Source organism: Nerophis lumbriciformis, linkage group LG04, assembly GCF_033978685.3.
Source record: "Nerophis lumbriciformis linkage group LG04, RoL_Nlum_v2.1, whole genome shotgun sequence".
Taxonomy (NCBI): Eukaryota; Metazoa; Chordata; class Actinopteri; order Syngnathiformes; family Syngnathidae; genus Nerophis; species Nerophis lumbriciformis.
The window spans coordinates 7,333,437-7,353,889 of NC_084551.2; the positions used below are offsets into that span (position 1 = coordinate 7,333,437).

At 41.4% G+C, this 20,453-nt stretch overlaps 1 protein-coding gene across 6 annotated transcripts in view; it reads left to right on the top strand.

Annotated features, from left to right (window-relative positions):
• Positions 1-20,453, top strand: part of adgrb1a (adhesion G protein-coupled receptor B1a) — a 432,260-nt gene that overhangs the window by 237,832 nt on the left and 173,975 nt on the right. For all 6 annotated transcript variants that reach the window (XM_061948457.2, XM_061948450.2, XM_061948442.2 and 3 more), the window contains 3 exons: positions 5,339-5,414; positions 17,993-18,095; positions 18,192-18,235. In XM_061948457.2, the coding sequence (XP_061804441.2) occupies positions 5,339-5,414; positions 17,993-18,095; positions 18,192-18,235 (223 nt within the window). The remainder of the gene's footprint in view (positions 1-5,338; positions 5,415-17,992; positions 18,096-18,191; positions 18,236-20,453) is intronic.

Sequence of the window (20,453 nt, forward strand, 5' to 3'; positions counted from 1 at the left end):
GCCTTTCTGTTGTTAGTGCGCCATGTTGTTCCAGACCACAGCAACAATTACCCAGCTTGCTATAAATCCATTAGAAGAAGACAGCCTGCCGTTTCCTTTAACTTGAACACACACATGTATACCTTTGGTCATTCTAAGACAGTCATTTCCAGGAGTTATCTCACCCTCTGAGAAGTTTTACTGATGTTTTTTTCCAATGTTGTAAAAATGTGTAGAATAAATATTACATTTCAACATTTCTGTCAATGCAGATTTGCCTGCGACAGTCATTTTGATAGTAGGCTAATGTAGACACTTGCATCATGTGTTGCAATCATTATAACACTTAAATAAGTATTTTAATTGTTTGCGGCTCCAGACCGATTACTTTTTTGTATTTGTGGTCCAACATGGCTCTTTCAACATTTTGGGTTGCTGACTCCTGGTCTAGGAAATAATGCTGGTTCATTGAAGTTGATGGTGAGAAAACAATGGCGGGTCTTCTCTTCATGAGCTTCCAAACTGAGGAATCTTTAGTTCTCAAGAGCAGTGGCGGCAGCTGGTCTTTCATGTCTTGGAAGTTCATTTTCAGCTTCTCTCTAAATAAATACAGTTTCCAACAACAGATGAAAGATGTATGACTGCTCGATTTTCCAAAGAAACGTCACTTATCGGATTGTAAAATTTTCCAGACCACAGCAAAGGTAACCGCTTGGACACACACACACACACATCTACAGTATATATACCTTTTGCCATTCTAAGACATTTCCAGGAGTTATTTCACCCTCTGAGAAGTTTTACTGATGTTTTCCAATGTTGTAAAAATGTGTAGAATAAATATTAATGTGACAGTTTCTCACTGCCGTCCGGGTTCCATGGACCACCAAGGACAGACATGACTGGAGCAGTTTCGTGACTTACGTTTTATTTTGCAATAAACACTCAGTGCAAGGCGGGTCGCTTTTCAGCTCCTCTTCTCTCAAACCGCTCGCTCTTCCGGTTGCTTTTCAGCCGCCCTCGTCTTCGTCTGCGTCTTCGTCATTTACCCGCGGCTCTCCACCTCCTTCTGCCCCGTCGTTCTCGGCTGCCGCCTTTTTATTCAGTGAGAGGAGATTATACAACTTAGAGAACTAGAGACTTAGAGAAGGCATTCGACCGTGTACCCCGGGAAGTCCTGTGGGGAGTGCTCAGAGAGTATGGGGTAACGGACTGTCTTATTGTGGCAGTTTGCTCCCTGTATAATCAGTGTCAGAGCTTGGTCCGCATTGCCGGCAGTAAGTCGGACACGTTTCCAGTGAGGGTTGGACTCCGCCAAGGCTGCCCTTTGTCACCGATTCTGTTCATAACCTTTATGGACAGAATTTCTAGGCGCAGTCAGGGCGTTGAGGGGATCTGTTTTGGTGGCTGCAGGATTAGGTCACTGCTATTTGCAGATGATGTGGTCCTGATGGCTTCCTCCGGCCAAGATCATCAGCTCTCACTGGATCGGTTCGCAGCCGAGTGTGAAGCGACTGGGATGGGAATCAGCACCTCCAAGTCCGAGTCCATGGTTCTCTCCCGGAAAAGGGTGGAGTGCCATCTCCGGGTTGGGGAGGAGATCTTGCCCCAAGTGGAGGAGTTCAAGTACCTCGGAGTCTTGTTCACGAGTGGTGGAAGAGTGGATCGTGAGATCGACAGGCGGATCGGTGCGGCGTCTTCAGTAATGCGGACTCTGTATCGATCCGTTGTGGTGAAGAAGGAGCTGAGCCGGAAGGCAAAGCTCTCGATTTACCGGTCGATCTACGTTCCCATCCTCACCTATGGTCATGAGCTTTGGGTCATGACCGAAAGGACAAGATCACGGGTACAAGCGGCCGAAATGAGTTTCCTCCGCCGAGTGGCGGGGCTCTCCCTTAGAGATAGGGTGAGAAGCTCTGTCATTCGGGGGGAGCTCAAAGTAAAGCCGCTGCTCCTCCACATCGAGAGGAGCCAGATGAGGTGGTTCGGGCATCTGGTCAGGATGCCACCCGAACGCCTCCCTAGGAAGGTGTTTCGGGCACGTCCGACCGGTAGGAGGCCACGGGGAAGACCCAGGACACGCTGGGAAGACTATCTTTCCCGGCTGGCCTGGGAACGCCTAGGGATCCCCTGGGAGGAGCTGGACGAAGTGGCTGGGGAGAGGGAAGTCTGGGCTTCCCTGCTTAAGCTGCTGCCCCCGCGACACGACCTCGGATAAGCAGGAGGAAGATGATGGATGGATGGAGATTATACAATTGTGCCCAGACGGGCGATCCACGCACCTGACGTTCATTACGGCGTCGATTGGCGCGCCCCGCCTCCTCGCCGCCATCTCGGAGTCGGCCCCGGCTTTCCCCGCCTCGCTGTCGGTCTGCGGGCCACGCCTCCCCACAATTACATTTCAACATTTCTGTCAACGAAGATTTGCGTCAGCCTGCGACACATAGTCATTTTGATACTAGGCTATTCCAGACACTTACATCATGTGTTGTCTTCATTATAACACTTATATAAGACGTTTAAAGTCATTTGATAGTAGGCTAATATAGCTCATTTAGACACTGACATCATGTGTTGTCTTCATTATAACACTTATAAGACTTTTATTTGTTTGCGGCTCTAGAGCTGATTACTTTATTGTATTTGTGGTCCAATATTTTCAACATTTTGGGTTGCCGACCCTTGGTTTAAGGTCAAACCGACACAGAGATCAGCCAAACAATCAACGTTCAACATCTGCCAACAAGTCTTAGGCAACATCTGACCACAATTCCTGTCAGAGGAAAAATATAGACTTTGACTCAGGGAGACGGGCAGCACGGTGGCAGAGGGGTTAGTACATCTGCCTCACAATACGAAGGTCCTGTGTAGTCTTGGGTTCAATCCCGGGCTCGGGATCTTTCTGTGTGGAGTTTGCATGTTCTCCCCGTGACTGTGTGGGTTCCCTCCGGGTACTCCGACTTCCTCCCACCTCCAAACACATGCACCTGGGGATATGTTGATTGGCAACACTAAATTGGCCCTAGTGCAGGGGTCGGCAACCCAAAATGTTGAAAGAGCCATATTGGACCAAAAATACAAAAACAAATCTGTCTGGAGCCGCAAAAAATTAAAAGTCATATTACATAGAGATAGTGTGTCATGAGATATAAATTGAATTAAGGACTAAAAATAAACTAAATTACCTCAAATATACCTACAGACGAGGCATAATGATGCAATATGTACATATAGCTAGCCTAAATAGCATGTTAGCATCGATTAGCTTGCAGTCATGCAGTGACCAAATATGTCTGATTAGCACTCCACACGAGTCAATAACATCAACAAAACTCACCTTTGTGCATTCATGCACAACTTTAAAAGTTTGGTGGACAAAATGAGACAGAAAAAGAAGTGGCATAAAACACGTCCTAGAAAGTCGGAGAAAGTTATACATGTAAACAAACTACGGTGAGTTCAAGGACCGCCATAATTAGTAGGACAAAACGGCGCTCGCCAAATACTCGAAATCAGTGACGCATGTTTAATATAAACAGTGTGCTTTATAACAATTAGGGAGGTTTGTGTCATGTTTGTCCTCCTAAAGAAACCATATTAAAACAAAAAATATATACCGTATTTTCCGCACCATAAGGCGCCCTGGGTTAAAAGCCGCGCCTTCAATGAACGGCATATTTCAAAACTTTGTCCACCTATAAGCCGCCCGGTGTTGTAAGCCGCATCTAACTGCGCTAAAGGAATGTCAAAAAAACAGTCAGATAGGTCAGTCAAACTTTAATAATATATTAAAAACCAGCGTTCTAACAACTCTGTTCACTCCCAAAATGTACGCAAATGTGCAATCACAAACATACGTATATCAACATGGACAGAGCTGCGTGAAAAAAGCCACCCGGCCTCTTCTCGTAAACTTAAACTTACCTTAACCACTCGCTCATCTTTTCTTCATCCATCCCTTCGAGTTAGCTTTTATGATGACGCCGGCTGGAAAGGTCTCTTTTGGCAAGGTCTTCCTTTTGAATATCACCATGGGTGGAAGTTTCTGGCCATTAGCATGGCAAGCTAGAACCACAGTGAAGGATGACTTCTCATTCCCTGTGGTGCGAATATTCACCGTACGTGCTCCCGTTGTATCCACAGTGCGGTTCACAGGAATATCAGTTGCTGTGAAATAGTAATCCGTGTGCGGATGGAGAGATTGCGTCTTTTCATGAACCGGATCCCTGACGCTTAGTAGGAGCCATTTTGTGGTCTTTACAGATGTAAACACACAAAGGAAATGAAACGTACGGTATATCCGCGCGCTTTTTCTTCTTCTACGCGGGCGGGTGGTTGCTTACAGTAGAAGAAGAAGCGCTTCCTGTTCTATGGGGGCGGGTGCTTACCTTGGCGGTTGCTTGCGTAGAAGAAGAAGCGCTTCCTGTTCTACCGGGAAAAAAGATGGCGGCTGTTTACCGAAGTTGCGAGATCGAAACTTTATGAAAATGAATCGTAATATTAATCCATATATAAAGCGCACCGGGTTAAAAGCCGCACTGTCAGCTTTTGAGTAAATTTGTGGTTTTTAGGTGCGGCTAATCGTGCGGAAAATACGGTATATAATATTTTCCCCTCATCTTTTTCCATTTTTCATACATTTTTGAAAAAGCTCCAGAGAGCCACTAGGGCGGCGCTAAAGAGCCGCATGCGGCTCTAGAGCCGCGGGTTGCCGACCCCTGCCCTAGTGTGTGGATGTGAGTGTGAATGTTGTCTGTCTATCTGTGTTGGCCCCGCGATGAGGTAGCGACTTGTCCAGGGTTTACCCCGCCTTCCGCCCGATTGTTGCTGAGATAGGCTCCAGCGCCCCCCGCGACCCCAAAAGAGAATAAGCGGTAGAAAATGGATGGATGGATGGACTCAGGGAGAATATGGAACAACACTAAGCAAACATACTGGTCGATATACCATTCATTATCAGTCCAGCAGTGGGGAAATTCAAGTTTCATGGCAAAACAGTGAATAGTAGCAGCAAATATCCATCCATTTAAAAAATAAAAAAATATGTGTACATAGTCACTCCAGGAAATAAGAATGAGCGGTAGCACTCTTTCACTATCAGTATAAATATGAATGAAAGTGAGTTTGTTGGCACATTTACTGAATGTATGTCCAAGCGAGTCTGCGTAAAGCAACAGCATTTATAGCTGACTAGTCATGTAGGCCACCTCCATTCTAAAGCTCTTGGGGGCTGAAGGAGTGGAGGCAGCATGGCTGACCTGGATTTTCCTCTCACACAGACCGCTGTTCAAACAATCATCGCACCGTCCGAATTCTGGTTCTGACCTCTTTTGCTTGTTTCTTCCTTGTTTTCTTTCAGATTCAGATGACACCTCGACGTTCGTAACAGGAATTGTTCTGTACAGAAACCTGGGAAGCCTTCTGAACTTGCAGAGGTAAGATCGTTTCTTAGGGCACTTGTTTTTTTTTTTGTTTGTCGACAATGTACAACTTACCCATACACGATATAAACTTTGAGGTGCAGCGGGAACGTAAACAAGAAGGCTTGAGCAAAAAGTGATTGGTAATAAATGAAAAAATCCTGGTAATGGGTACTTGTCGAGGTCATGAATTGATAAGAACATTGGATTTGACGCATCATTATTTCTAAAGAAGTATAATATGTTGGTACCTCAGTTTTCATTACTATTTTGTTCCAAAAGGTTTTTTGTATGCCCCCGTCGTTTTGACAACGACGGGGGCATACTTGCCAACCCTCCCGATTTTCCCGGGAGACTCTCGAATTTCAGTGCCCCTCCCGAAAATCTCCCGGGGCAACCATTCTCCCGAATTTCTCCCGATTTCCACCCGGACAACAATATAGATGGCGTGCCTTAAAGCATACTTGCCAACCCTCCCTGATTTTCCGGGAGACTCCCGAAATTCAGCGCCTCTCCCGAAAACCTCCTGGGACAAATATTCTCCCGAAAATCTCCCGATTTTCAGCCGGAGCTGGAGGCCACGCCCCCTCCAGCTCCATGCGGACCTGAGTGAGGACAGCCTTTTTTCACAACGGGAGGACAACAGGGTGACAAGAAATAAATCATCCAGACGAGAGATACATTCTATTATATTATTATGTTTATCTTACCTAAAAATAAATATATTTATTAATTCAAAAAAATAAAATAAATAAATACATTTTTACTATATTTTGCTAAAAACATCAAAATTAATTGTATTTTTATTTGTATTTTTTCTGACTCATTACATCCAGGCATTATAATTATACATTAAAATAAACATATTTGAAATAAGTAATTTTAAATTATCATAATAATTCATTTAAAATGACCATATTTAATTATTAAAATAATTGCTTGTTTATCAACAACTTTAGCATTTTATTCATTACATTTTAAGCTCTCAGAAGCCAAATTATGTTATATTCCTTAATATTTATTTATGCAAGTTTGAAGTATCAATTATCTAAACACAGTTTTGTTTGCATATTTTCAGGATGTATATATATATACATGTATATATATATATATATATATATATATATATATATATATATATATATATATATATATATATATATATATATGAAATACTTCACTTGGTGAATTCTAGCTGTCAATATACTCCTCCCCTCTTAACCACGCCCCCAACCACGCCCTGCCCCTCCCCCGACCACGCCCCTACCCCCCACCTCCCGAAATCGGAGGTATCCAGGTTGGCAAGTATGCCTTAAAGGCACTGCCTTTAGCGTCCTCTCTCACCTGAAAAGGAGACTATTATATATGTCTCCGTTATCCATAGGTTTATCTATAACCCATAAAGTAGGCAGGCACGGAGCTATTTCTCAGCGTGTGTTTATTCCAGCCGGCACGTTAATACACTGACACACAACATCCGACTTCCCATCATGCATTGTTTCAAAACTACGGCAAGTAGTAATGGCCAAAAACATAACAGAGACGAAGCAGAAGAACGAAGAAGAGACATGGCGACGACGAGTAAGAAGAAGACGTACGCTTGCAAGTTCCAAAATGATTGGAAATATTAATTTCAGTTCATCCAGGACAGCTCGAAGGGGAAGGGGTATGCTGCCTGCACATTTTGTAGATCAGACTTCTTCATTGAACACGGTGGACGAACGGATATACTCATTCATGAACGGATTATTTATATATACATATATATATATATATATATATATATATATATATATATATATATATATACACACAGGTATATATATATATATATATATATATATATATATATATATATATATATACAAACCCCGTTTCCATGAGTTAGGAAATTGTGTTAGATGTAAATATAAACGGAATACAATGATTTGCAAATCATTTTCAACCCATATTCAGTTAAATATGCTACAAAGACAACATATTTGATGTTCAAACTGATAAACATTTTTTTTTTTTGCAAATAATCATTAACTTTAGAATTTGATGCCAGCAACACATGCCAAAGAAGTTGGGAAAGGTGGCAATAAATACTGATAAAGTTGAGGAATGCTCATCAAACACTTATTTGGAACATCCCACAGGTGAACAGGCAAATTGGGAACAGGTGGGTGCCATGATTGGGTATAAAAGTAGATTCCATGAAATGCTCAGTTGTTCACAAACAAGGATGGGGCGAGGGTCACCACTTTGTCAACAAATGCGTGAGCAAATTGTTGAACAGTTTAAGAAAAACCTTTCTCAACCAGCTATTGCAAAGAATTTAGGGATTTCACCATCTACGATCCGTAACGTCATCAAAGGGTTGAGAGAATTGGAGAAATCACTGCACGTAAGCAGCTAAGCCCGTGACCTTCGATCCCTCAGGCTGTACTGCATCAACAAGCGACATCAGTGTGTAAAGGATATCACCACATGGGCTCAGGAACACTTCAGAAACCCACTGTCAGTAACTACAGTTGGTCGCTACATCTGTAAGTGCAAGTTTAAACTCTCCTATGCAAGGCGAAAACCGTTTATCAACAACACCCTGAAACGCTGTCGGCTTCGCTGGGCCTGAGCTCATCTAAGATGGACTGATACAAAGTGGTAAACTGTTCTGTGGTCTGACGAGTCCACATTTCAAATTGTTTTTGGAAACTGTGAACGTCGTGTCCTCCGGACCAAAGAGGAAAAGAACCATCCGGATTGTTCTAGGCGCAAAGTTGAAAAGCCAGCATCTGTGATGGTATGGGGGTGTATTAGTGCCCAAGACATGGGTAACTTACACATCTGTGAAGGCGCCATTAATGCTGAAAGGTACATACAGGTTTTGGAGCAACATATGTTGCCATCCAAGCAACGTTACCATGGACGCCCCTGCTTATTTCAGCAAGACAATGCCAAGCCACGTGTTACATCAACGTGGCTTCATAGTAAAAGAGTGCGGGTACTAGACTGGCCTGCCTGTAGTCCAGACCTGTGTGGCGCATTATGAAGCCTAAAATACCACAACGGAGACCCCCGGACTGTTGAACAACTTAAGCTGTACATCAAGCAAGAATGGGAAAGAATTCCACCTGAGAAGCTTAAGAAATGTGTCTCCTCAGTTCCCAAACGTTTACTGAGTGTTGTTAAAAGGAAAGGCCATGTAACACAGTGGTGAACATGCCCTTTCCCAACTACTTTGGCACGTGTTGCAGCCATGAAATTCTAAGTTAATTATTATTTGCAAAAAAAAAATTAAGTTTATGAGTTTGAACATCAAATATCTTGTCTTCGTAGTGCATTCAACTGAATATGGTTTGAAAAGGATTTGCAAATCATTGTATTCCGTTTATATTTACATCTAACACAATTTCCCAAGTCATATGGAAACGGGGTTTGTGTATATATATATATATATATATATATATATATATATATATATATATATATATATATATATATATATATATATATATAAAAGAAATACTTGAAAATATATACACCCCCCCATCTCCTGAATTCGGAGGTCTCAAGGTTGGCAAGTATGGACGGGGGGGTGATGGACCGGTACTTTTCAGAGGCGGTATAGTACAGAAAATTATTCATTAGTATTGCGGTACTATACTAATACCGGTTTACTGTCCAACCCTAGTTGCTACGTGCAATGTTTTAAAACCGAGATGTCGTACAAAAACTTTGGGGCAGAAATCTTTCATGTTTTCATTTCCTTCACACACTGTCCAAGAGGTTGCAACGAGGCGAAGGCAAAGACATTCTACTTCTGAGAAGTCAACTATAACTCAATAGACGAGTGCAATAAACGCAACCCGTGCGTTCAACAAACATGCACCCATAAGAAAACCACTTTTCCGCGGTGAATTTTTACGATGCCGTGAAAACAAATGCTGTCAGCGTGCGGCTCATCAGTTCAGCTTTGTTTCACATCAATTTTTAAATGTGCAAAGATGGCAGCTCCTCTCTGCAAAAAGCGAGATGCGCATGGCGGGGGAGAAAAAGCGACACAGGGGAGTGCGCAAAGTAACACCCCCTCCATATGCCTGCAGTTTATGTCACTGCATTTGCATACATTATGTACAATTTTCAAGATCATACTCAGACTAAGCTCTTAAGGATGGTAGACAACCCGTCACAAGCTGCTAGGAAGAATAGCAACATATAGAACTGGGAAAGTTAATCACACCCTACATTTCAGTACTCGGCTTTCATCTTCCTCAGCATCTTAAAGTTAAAGATAAAGTACCAATGATTGTCACACACACACTAGGTGTGGTGAAATTTGTCCTCTGCATTTGACTCATCCCCTTGTTCACCCCCTGGGAGGTGAGGGGAGCTGTGGTGGTGACGCTCGGGAATAATTTTTGGTGATTTAACCCCCAATTCCAACCCTTGATGCTGAGTGCCAAGCAGAGAGGTAACAGGTCCCATTTTTATAGTCTTTTGGTATGACTCGGCCGGGGTTTGAACTCGCAACCTACCGATCTCGGGGCGGACACTCTAACCACTAGGCCAGTGGTTCTCAAATGGGGGTATGCGTACCCCTACGGGTACTTGAAGGTATGCCAAGGGGTACGTGAGATTTTTTTTAAATGTCTGTCAAAAAGAACTGTGAAAAGAAATGCAACAATGCAATATTCAGTGTTGACAGCTAGATTCAGACTCAGCAGGTACCAGAAGGTAAGAAAAGTTGCTTTTGCATAATATTGTGAAACAAAACGGCAGATAATATGTATTACCTTATGCACACGCCGTATGAGTGCCGTGTGTAATGTTCCATATTTTCAATTGAGATACATAAAATGTTGGTGTTGTTTACTTGAGTCATATTGCCATCATAGTGCAGACTACATGTATATTTTATGTTTGACTGCCATCTACTGGTCAGACTTATCATTACACCATGTACCAAATAAAATTGCTTCGAGGTCGTCAGGTAAGCAAAACCAGAATTATTCCGTACATTAGGCCAGTGGTTCTCAAATGGGGGTACGCGTACCCCTGGGGGTACTTGAAGGTATGCCAAGGGGTACGTGAGATTTTTTTTAAATATTCTAAAAATAGCAAAAATTCAAAAATCCTCTATAAATATATTTATTGAATAATACTTCAACAAAATATGAATGTAAGTTCATAAACTGAACATCAAATCAAGTAGGCTATTCCATTCATTACAATGCAACAATGCAATATTCAGTCTTGACAGCTAGATTTTTTGTGGACATGTTCCATAAATATTTATGTTAAAGATTTCTTTTTTTGTGAAGAAATGTTTCGAATTAAGTTCATGAATCCAGATGGATCTCTATTACAATCCCCAAAGAGGGCACTTTAAGTTGATGATTACTTCTATGTGTAGAAATCTTTATTTATAATTGAATCACTTGTTTGTTTTTCAACAAGTTTTTAGTTATTTTTATATCTTTTTTTCCCACATAGTTCAAGAAAGACCACAACAAATGAGCAATATTTTGCACTTTTATACAATTTAATAAATCAGAAACTGATGACATAGTGCTGTATTTTACTTCTTTATCTCTTTTTTTTTTCAACCAAAAATGCTTGGCTCTTATTAGGCATACTTGCCAACCCTCCCTAATTTTCCGGGAGACTCCCGAAATTCAGCACCTCTCCCGAAAACCTCCCGGGACAAATATTCTCCCGAAAATCTCCCGATTTTCAGCCGGAGCTGGAAGCCACGCCCCCTCCAGCTCCATGCGGACCTGAGTGAGGACAGCCTTTTTTCATGACGGGAGGACAACAGGGTGACAAGAACTAAATCATCCAGACTAGAGATAAATTGTATTATTATGTTTATCTTACCTAAAAATAAATATATTTATTAATTAAAAAAAACAACAAAACTAAATACATTTTTACTATATTTTGCTAAAAACATCAAAATTAATTGTATTTTTATTTGCATTTTTTCGTGACTCCTTATTACATCCAGCCGTAGAATTATACATTAAAATAAACATATTTGAAATAATTGATTTTAAATTATCATAATAATTCATTTAAAATGACCATATTTAATTATTAATATAATTGCTTGTTTATCAACAACTTTAGCATTTTCTTCATTACATTTTGAAACTCTCAGAAGCCAAGTTATGTTATATTCCTTAATATTTATTTATGCACGTTTGAAGTATCAATGATCTAAACAAAGTTTTGATTTTCAGGATATATATATATATATATATATATATATATATATATATATATATGTATGAAATACTTGACTTGGTGAATTCTAGCTGTCAATATACTCCTCCCCTCTTAACCACGCCCCGCCCCACCCCTACCACGCCCCCACCCCCCACCTCCCGAAATCGGAGGTCTCAAGGTTGGCAAGTATGCTTATTAGGGGGTACTTGAATTAAAACAATGTTCAGAGGGGGTACATCACTGAACAAAGTTTGAGAACCACTGCACTAGGCCTCTAGCCATCTGACATTTCCCTCCATCCTTATCTTTTTTCATTTTTTTTGCATTTGATTGCCCCTTGAGCAAAATGAGATGAGTTTGAGGCAAGAGACTAGATGCCATTAGAGATTAAAGTGACTGATTGTGTTTTACAACGGCGAGGGGGGTAATTGTGCTTAAAGCCTACACCGATGCCGTGAGAAACCCGAGCAAGGCACGTGAGAAACGTGTTTTGGCTGTCCGGAATCCTCCAGAAAAGCACCTCCAGTAGCAATTAATTCCCTTGTGATTGCCTAATTTCCCATGATTGATGGATGCTATGAAAGCGAGGGATCGCAATGACTACTAAATAAGCAGAAAATGGCCTAGAATGTTATTACGCTGTGGAAAAAACAATGTTCTGTACCTCTGACGGCCAAAACAAAAGGATTACGACTTAGTTGTAACATACACCGACCCTCCGAACCTGTCCTGTTCAGCAAGCTGATCATGAAGGACAGACATATTTATTTTGTCAGAACAGATTTGCTGTTCTACAGCGGAGTGGTTTGTTTGTTTGTAACCCCATCGAACAGAACACGGCTTGACAGGGAGGAAAGGGAGACCGTACAGTAGTAATTGAAGACAACGGCTTCACGTTAACGATTGCTGGGATCTGGTTGGACAAGCTGGGGATGGACTTTGGGGAAAAAAAGGTAGTAAAACACAGCAAGAGACATAACAGCAACTGTAACTTCAACTTTGTCGCCCGATATGGTCGAAGAAAAAAGATGAACAAACAAAACAAAATGAAGCAAAGAGCCAGAACTCGTCCGGGACCACTGAACCCAACCGGCGTTCCTAGGCAAGGCAAGGCAACTTTATTTACAGAGGTGGGTAGAGTAGCCAGAAATTGTACTCAAGTAAGAGTACTGTTACTTTAGAGATTTATTACTCAAGTAAAAGTAAGGAGTAGTCACCCAAATATTTACTTAAGTAAAAAGTATGTTGTAAAAAAAAACTACTCAAGTACTGAGTAACTGATGAGTAACATACACACACATATCATATATATATATATATATATATATATATATATATATATATATATATATATATACACACACACACATATATACATATATATATATATATATATATATATATATACATACATACATTGATATATACAGTATATAATTTATATATATATTTTTTGCCGTTTTTGTTTACATGTTAATAGTGTTTTAATGAATATACATGCATGTTTAACACATATAGATTCCTTTCTTTCATGAAGACAAGAATATAAGTTGGTGTATTACCTGATTCTGATGACTTGCATTGATTGGAATCAGACAGTAGGGATGACAAACGTCCACGTTTTCAAATGGAGGAGAAAAAAAGTTCCTCCTTTCTGTCTAATACCACATGAAAGTGGTTGGTTTTTGGCATCTTATTTGTCCAGCTTACATATTCGTTTTTATACACTTTACAAGAAATACATTGGCGGCAAACTCCGTAGCTTGCTAGCTTGTTTGCGCAGGCTTTCGGAGACTCTTATTTTGAAAGCGCAGGCGCGATGGAGCGGCACTTTTATTGTGAAGACAGGAACTGTGCAGTCAGTCTTTAGGCTTTTGACGGGGTGTACGGTTGAAATAAAAAATGGTCTTTTTTCCTTCACACTTTTGATTGATTGATTGGAACTTGTATTAGTAGATTGCACAGTACAGTATATATTCCGTACAATTGACCACTAAATGGTAACGGCGTGGCGCAGTGGAAGAATGGCCGTGCGCGACCCGAGGGTCCCTGGTTCAATCCCCACCTAGTACCAACCTCGTCATGTCCGTTGTGTCCTGAGCAAGACACTTCACCCTTGCTCCTGATGGGTGCTGGTTAGCGCCTTGCATGGCAGCTCCCTCCATCAGTGTGTGAATGTGTGTGTGAATGGGTAAATGTGGAAGTAGTGTCAAAGCGCTTTGAGTACCTTGAAGGTAGAAAAGCGCTATACAAGTACAACCCATTTATCATTTATATTTATCATAACACCCCAATAAGTTTTTCAACTTGTTTAAGTCCGGTCATGTGACCCCTGGCTCTGTTTGATTGGTCCAACGTCACCAGTTACTGCATCTGATTGGTGGAACGGAGTGAACGTCACCAGTGACTGTATTTGTTGAAACGCAGGCACTATGAAGGTCTGTCTGACAGACCAAAACAAACAAAGCGTGCATTAACAGATCGATAAAAATTAGTAGCGAGTAGCGAGCTGAATGTAGATAAAAGTAGCGGAGTAAAAGTAGCGTTTCTTCTCTATAAATATACTCAAGTAAAAGTAAAAGTATGTTGCATTAAAACTACTCTTAGAAGTACAATTTATCCCAAAAGTTACTCAAGTAGATGTAACGGAGTAAATGTAGCGCGTTACTACCCACCTCTGTTTATTTATATAGCACGTTTACAACAATTTTTAAATTGGACCAAAGTGCTTTACAGGTTAAAAAGCATAGAGCAAAAAACAAAACAAAAAAACCCAAAAACAAACGAAGAACATAAACAATGCATAAGCTAAACAAACAAAGAAAAATACGCTGAAAGGCTTCGGATAAAAAGTAAAATTGCAAGATATAAATAATGAAATAATAAAAGTGTGACAAATTGGAAAAAAAAAACTAAAGCAAAGGTGGGGAGGGGGGGGGGCTCAGCTCAGGTTAAAGGCCAGCGAGAAGAGATAGGTCTTAAAGGCCTACTGAAATGCGATTTTCTTATTTAAACGGGGATAGCAGGTCCATTCTACGTGTCATACTTGATCATTTCGCCATATTTTTGTTGAAAGGATTTAGTAGAGAACATTGACGATAAAGTTCGCAACTTTTGGTCGCTGATAAAAAAGTCTTGCCTGTACCGGAAGTAGCAGACGAGTAGCGTGACGTCACAGGTTGTGGAGCTCCTCACATCTGCACATTGTTTACAATCATGGCCACCAGCAGCGAGAGCGATTCGGACCGAGAAAGCGACGATTTCCCCATTAATTTGAGCGAGGATGAAAGATTTGTGGATGAGGAAAGTGAGAGTGAAGGACTAGAGGGCAGTGGGAGCGATTCAGATAGGGAAGATGCTGTGAGAAGCGGGTGGGACCTGATATTCAGCTGGGAATGACTAAAACAGTAAATAAACACAAGCTCTATGAGCCACAACACAACCAGGCTTATATTTAATATGCCACAAATTAATCCCGCATAACAAACACCTCCCCCCTCCCGTCCATATAACCCGCCAATACAACTCAAACACCTGCACAACACACTCAATCCCACAGCCCAAAGTACCGTTCACCTCCCCAAAGTTCATACAGCACGTATATTTCCCCAAAGTCTCCAAAGTTACGTACGTGACATGCACATAGCGGCACGCACGTACGGGCAAGCGATCAAATGTTTGGAAGCCGCAGCTGCATGCGTACTCACGGTACCGTGTCTGCGCATCCAACTCAAAGTCCTCCTGGTAAGAGTCTCCGTTGTCCCAGTTCTCCACAGGCCAGACCAAGTCCCTGTTGCACTTAGTGCAAACATGTGGAGAGACCTGCTGCGCGATGGTAGTTGCAGTACGTTTCCTCCTGTCTCTCTTCTCTTCTGCGAGCTGGCCTCTCCTCAAATCGGCTTCTGCAATGCCACGTCTAACCGCTTGACGCCAGACATTTCGGTTGCATATATATTATATTTTATAATGCTACTATGGTACATTTTTAGTCTACTTTATACCTGCATCATCCTTTCCATTCTTACCCTATCCAACCTTTGTAACTGAGCTACTGTGTGGAACAATTTCCCTTGTGGATCTATAAAGTTTGTCTAAGTCTAAGTCTAAATAAGATATTTATTTGTAAAAAAATATATATATATATATCATTATAAATACCGTATTTTTCGGATTTTAAGTCGGGCTCCAGTGCGACTTATATATGTTTTTTCCTTCTTTATTATGCATTTTCGGCAGGTGCGACTTATACTCCAGTGCGACTTATACTTTGAAAAATACGGTAAAATGAAATAAAATAAAATTAAAATAATAATATATTTTATTTGTAAAAAGCACTTTACATTGAGCAAACAACCTCAAAGTGCTACAGTGTATTAAAAAGAAAGAAAAGAAAAAAAAAAAAAAATATATATATATATATATATATACATACATACATATATATATATATATATATATATATATATATATATATATATATGTATATATGTATATATTAGAGATGCGCGGTTTGCGGGCACAACCGCGGAGTCCGCGGATTATCCGTGGATCGGGCGGATGAAATTAAAAAAAATTAGATTTTATCCGCAGGTCGTCGGGTCGGGCGGTTGAAATAAAAAAAAATTAGATTTTAAATAGATTCAGGCGGGTGGCAGTTAAACTAATTGGGAAATATATATACATAGTTAAATGTTGTTACCCACATACGAAAAACGAGCAGGCACCTGCAGCATATGCCACAACAGAAGAAAAAAAAAAAAAGAGATGGACACTTTTACGGAGCGGAGAAGGGACGCCTCGCCGGGGTCCGGGACCGAGGCCCCTTCCCCCGAGAGGGCCCCACCGGGAGCCGTAGCTGAGGCGATCCGCGAGAAGGGCCCGACGCACGTCCAGGGTCACCACCGCGCCCACCGCACCGACACCCCGCCTCGTCCGCCTTCGCCGCGGCCGGCGTCACGCGCAGCAGGTAAGCAGCTTACCTGCCCGCCACCCCCGTGGCCGGGGGCTCGTAACAGGGGTCACTCCGCGCGCTCCGCCCGCGCAGCTTACCTGCCCGCCACCCCTGTTGCCGGGGGCGCGTAACAGGGGTCACTCCGCGCGCAGTGCGCTCACGAAAGGGGTGGGGCTCACCCTGGTTGATATAGACAGCAGGACGGTGGCCATGGAAGTTGGAACCCGCTAAGGAGTGTGTAACAACCCACCTGCCGAATCAACTAGCCCTGAAAATGGATGGCGCTGGAGCGTCGGGCCCATACCCGGCCGTCGCCGGCAGCGAGACGCGCTTGGAGGTGCGCTCAGCGCGGCTCCCATATGATTGCGCACTGGTGTGCGTCTGGGTCGTGACAGCGTGGCATGCGAATGTCTGTGCTGCATTGGATCAGTCTCCTTTCTTTAACAGGCAAAAGCTTTATAACCTCACTAATGCCTTGCATCGTCTATATTAGATATATAACAACGGGCGGGTGCGGGCGGGTGCGGTTCTGATCAAATGTTAGAAACGGGTGGATGGCGGATGGTTGACGACTTTCTGATGCGGTTGCGGATGAAATAATTGCCTATCCGCGCATCTGTAGTATATATATATATATAAAAAAAAAAAAACTCAAATAAAATAAAAATTATTAAAAAAAAATAAAAAAATAAAATGCATATGCCACCTGTGTCGCCTTGCTCATCTTTGCATTTACAAATGGCATTGACCTGATAGCTGGTCATGTAACAACAATCACACTTTCAGGTAAAAAGGAGCATGTACATTGAAAATAAATAGTGTTGTTAATCTGTGTATACATCCATCAATTTTCTACCGCTTATTCCCTTCAGGGCTGTGGGGGGCGCTGGAGCCTATTAATGCATTATTTGTGTGAATTATCAAATGAGTCAACTTGTTTTTGACATCCGTAATAAAAATAAAACAAAGAAAAAACAGAAAAAGCTGAAATGTTGATCCTAATAACAATAATAACACTAATAATAACACTACAAATGTGTGTTATTTGTTTTATACTCTTACTGTACCGAAAATTAACTGAATAGTGAACTAAATACGGAGTTACGCACAGAGCTGAAATTACTGAACGTGGAATCAATAGTCTTTTTTATAGTCACTTTGTTTGTTGACATAAAATGTATATTGGAGTACAATTCAATATCATGGTAAAATTATTGAAAGCTTTAAAGCTGCCTTTTTTCCCCTCACTTTCGTGGAAGAGCTTGAGAAAGAAGGCAGCATGCAGCATAGTGTTTGGATAAAATTGTGTTGTTGTTTTTTTTTTATGACACGACATCACCCATACATCATTTATCGTTTATAGAGCGAGGGAGTCTTGTTAAAATGTTTGGTCACAGTAATATTTGTTTTTTTTTCTTCGTCCCCGTAGAAACAGCACAGTTCTCAACTCCAAGATCATATCGGTCACCATCAAACCCAGCCCTGCTTCCCTCTCGGCTCCAGTTACAGTTGAATTCTCTCACTTGTACAACGTGAGTGAAAAATCAATCTTTGTTTCAAAGTAGCATATCAAAAGGTATTGTCCATGCCTTTTTTTATTTTTATTGATTGTGCATTTTATTCACCAGGGCACCACAAACCAGACCTGTATATCATGGGATGAAAGTGAGAGGTAAGATGAACTTCATTATTATTGGAATAAAGTACAGTGAATGCCTTTAGACCAGGGATGCTCCAAATGGGGCCAGCGGGTCCAGTATGGCTTGCTAAGTCATTTTGTTTGTCATGCCAAAGTGTGGTCTCCCAAATGTAATGAATATTAATACTGACACCTGTCAAGCTCACATGATCATTGATGGCATATCCGCAAGGCTAACTACACTCTTAGAAATAAGGGTTCTAAAAGGGTTCTTCTACAAGGGCTGAGGTTCTAACTGGAACCATTTGCTTCTGAAAAACCCTTTCCCGAAGAAAGGGTTTTTTAAGGGTTCTTGGTAACGCTAATGGTTCCAGTAAGAACCATTTTGATCCAGAGAACCCTTTAAAACCCCTTTTCTGAATAATTGGTTTTAAAAGGGTTCTCACTAACACTAAGGGTTCCAGTAAGAACTATTTTGATACAGAGAACCGTTTTTGGAAGAAAGAGTTCTTCAGGGATTGTTGAAAGCATGGGTACGATCCTGTGTCACCAGAGACATACTTCCTGATAACATTTGCCAATAATGGTGCCTATCTTTAAATAAATGTTTTTCTCATTAAAATGTTTTGAATGTTTGTTCAATGTCAACATGATAAATGACCACAATATAATATGAACTAAACTGATCTGTAGAATACAATATGGTTCTTTATAGAACCCTCAGAAGACAAGACGGTTATCGGTGAAAACCTTTGAAAAGGGATGTTTTTAGAACCCCCTGTGTCAGGTCTAGATGAAACCCTTGAAACATGAAAGAGTTCTTTGTGGAACTCCCTGTGTGGGTTCTAGATGAAACCCTTGAAACATGAAAGGGTTCTTAGTGGAACTCCCTGCATGGGTTCTAGATGAAACCCTTGACAAACGAAAGGGTTCTTAGTGGAACTCCCTGTGTGGGTTCTAGATGAAACCCTTGAAATACGAAAGGGTTCTTAGTGGAACTCCCTGCGTGGGTTCTAGATGAAAGTCTTGAAATACAAAAGGGTTCTTAGTGGAACTCCCTGTGTGGGTTCTAGATGAAACCCTTGAAATACGAAAGGGTTCTTAGTGGAACTCCCAGTGTGGGTTCTAGATGAAACCTTTGAAACATGAAAGGGTTCTTAGTGGAACTCCCTGCGTGGGTTCTTTGTAGAACCTCTCATGGGGGGTTCTGGGTGGAACCTTACGCGCACAGTTCTAGGTAGAACCCTCCAAAAGGGTTCCAGGTGGAACTTTTATAAAAAGGTTCTACCTGGAGCCAAAAAGGGTTCTCCTATGAGGACGAGCCGAAGAACCTTATATGGTTCTACTTAGCACTTTTATTTCTAAGAGTGTAGTTGCTATCGAACTTGACGATTAATACTAATTTATATTTGGCAAAATATATATATGGTGGTTTCTGCTGCGTGTTGCCCGTGGCCCATTGACACATCTTCACCCTGGCCCTTGAGGCAAAATTTTGGGCACCCCTGCTTTAGGCCTTATTTTCTTGTGTAGTGGGTTGTGTGTCCAGTGGAACCTAGATTTAACTTAAATGGTTCTTGAGCATGTTTCACAAACCAGAAAGTTTGTATAGTGAAGCAGAGTTCCCCTTTAGACTCAATGTGAACATGATTAATAGAATAGAATAGAGAATAGAATGGACTTTATTGTCATTGTATTTGCAGATAACAAGATTAGGGACTCCAATTTAAGGTGCGGTAGTGGAAACAAATATGGAATAAATAAAAAAATCACATAAGAAGTAATAAAGATAAAAAATAAGAATTGAAATAAACAGACTACTATCCAATAAAAACAATAAGCAATCCTGTACAATATACAAAACAATATACAAAATACTGTACTAGAGATGTCCGATAATATCGGACTGCCGATATTAAAATGTAATATCGGAAAATTATCGGTATCGGTTTCAAAAAGTAAAATTTATGACTTTTTAACACGCCGCTGTACGGAGCGGTACACGGACGTAGGGAGAAGTACAGAGCAGTTGCGTCTCCCAGTCATACTTGCCATCCCTCCCGATTTTGCCGGGAGACTCCCGAATTTCAGTGCCCCTCCCGAAAATCTCCCGGGGCAACCATTCTTCCGAATTTCTCCCGATTTCCACCCAGACAACAATATTAGAGGCGTGCCTTAAAGGCACTGCCTTTACGTGCCGGCCCAGTCACATGATATCTACGGATTTGCACACACACAAGTGAATGCCAAG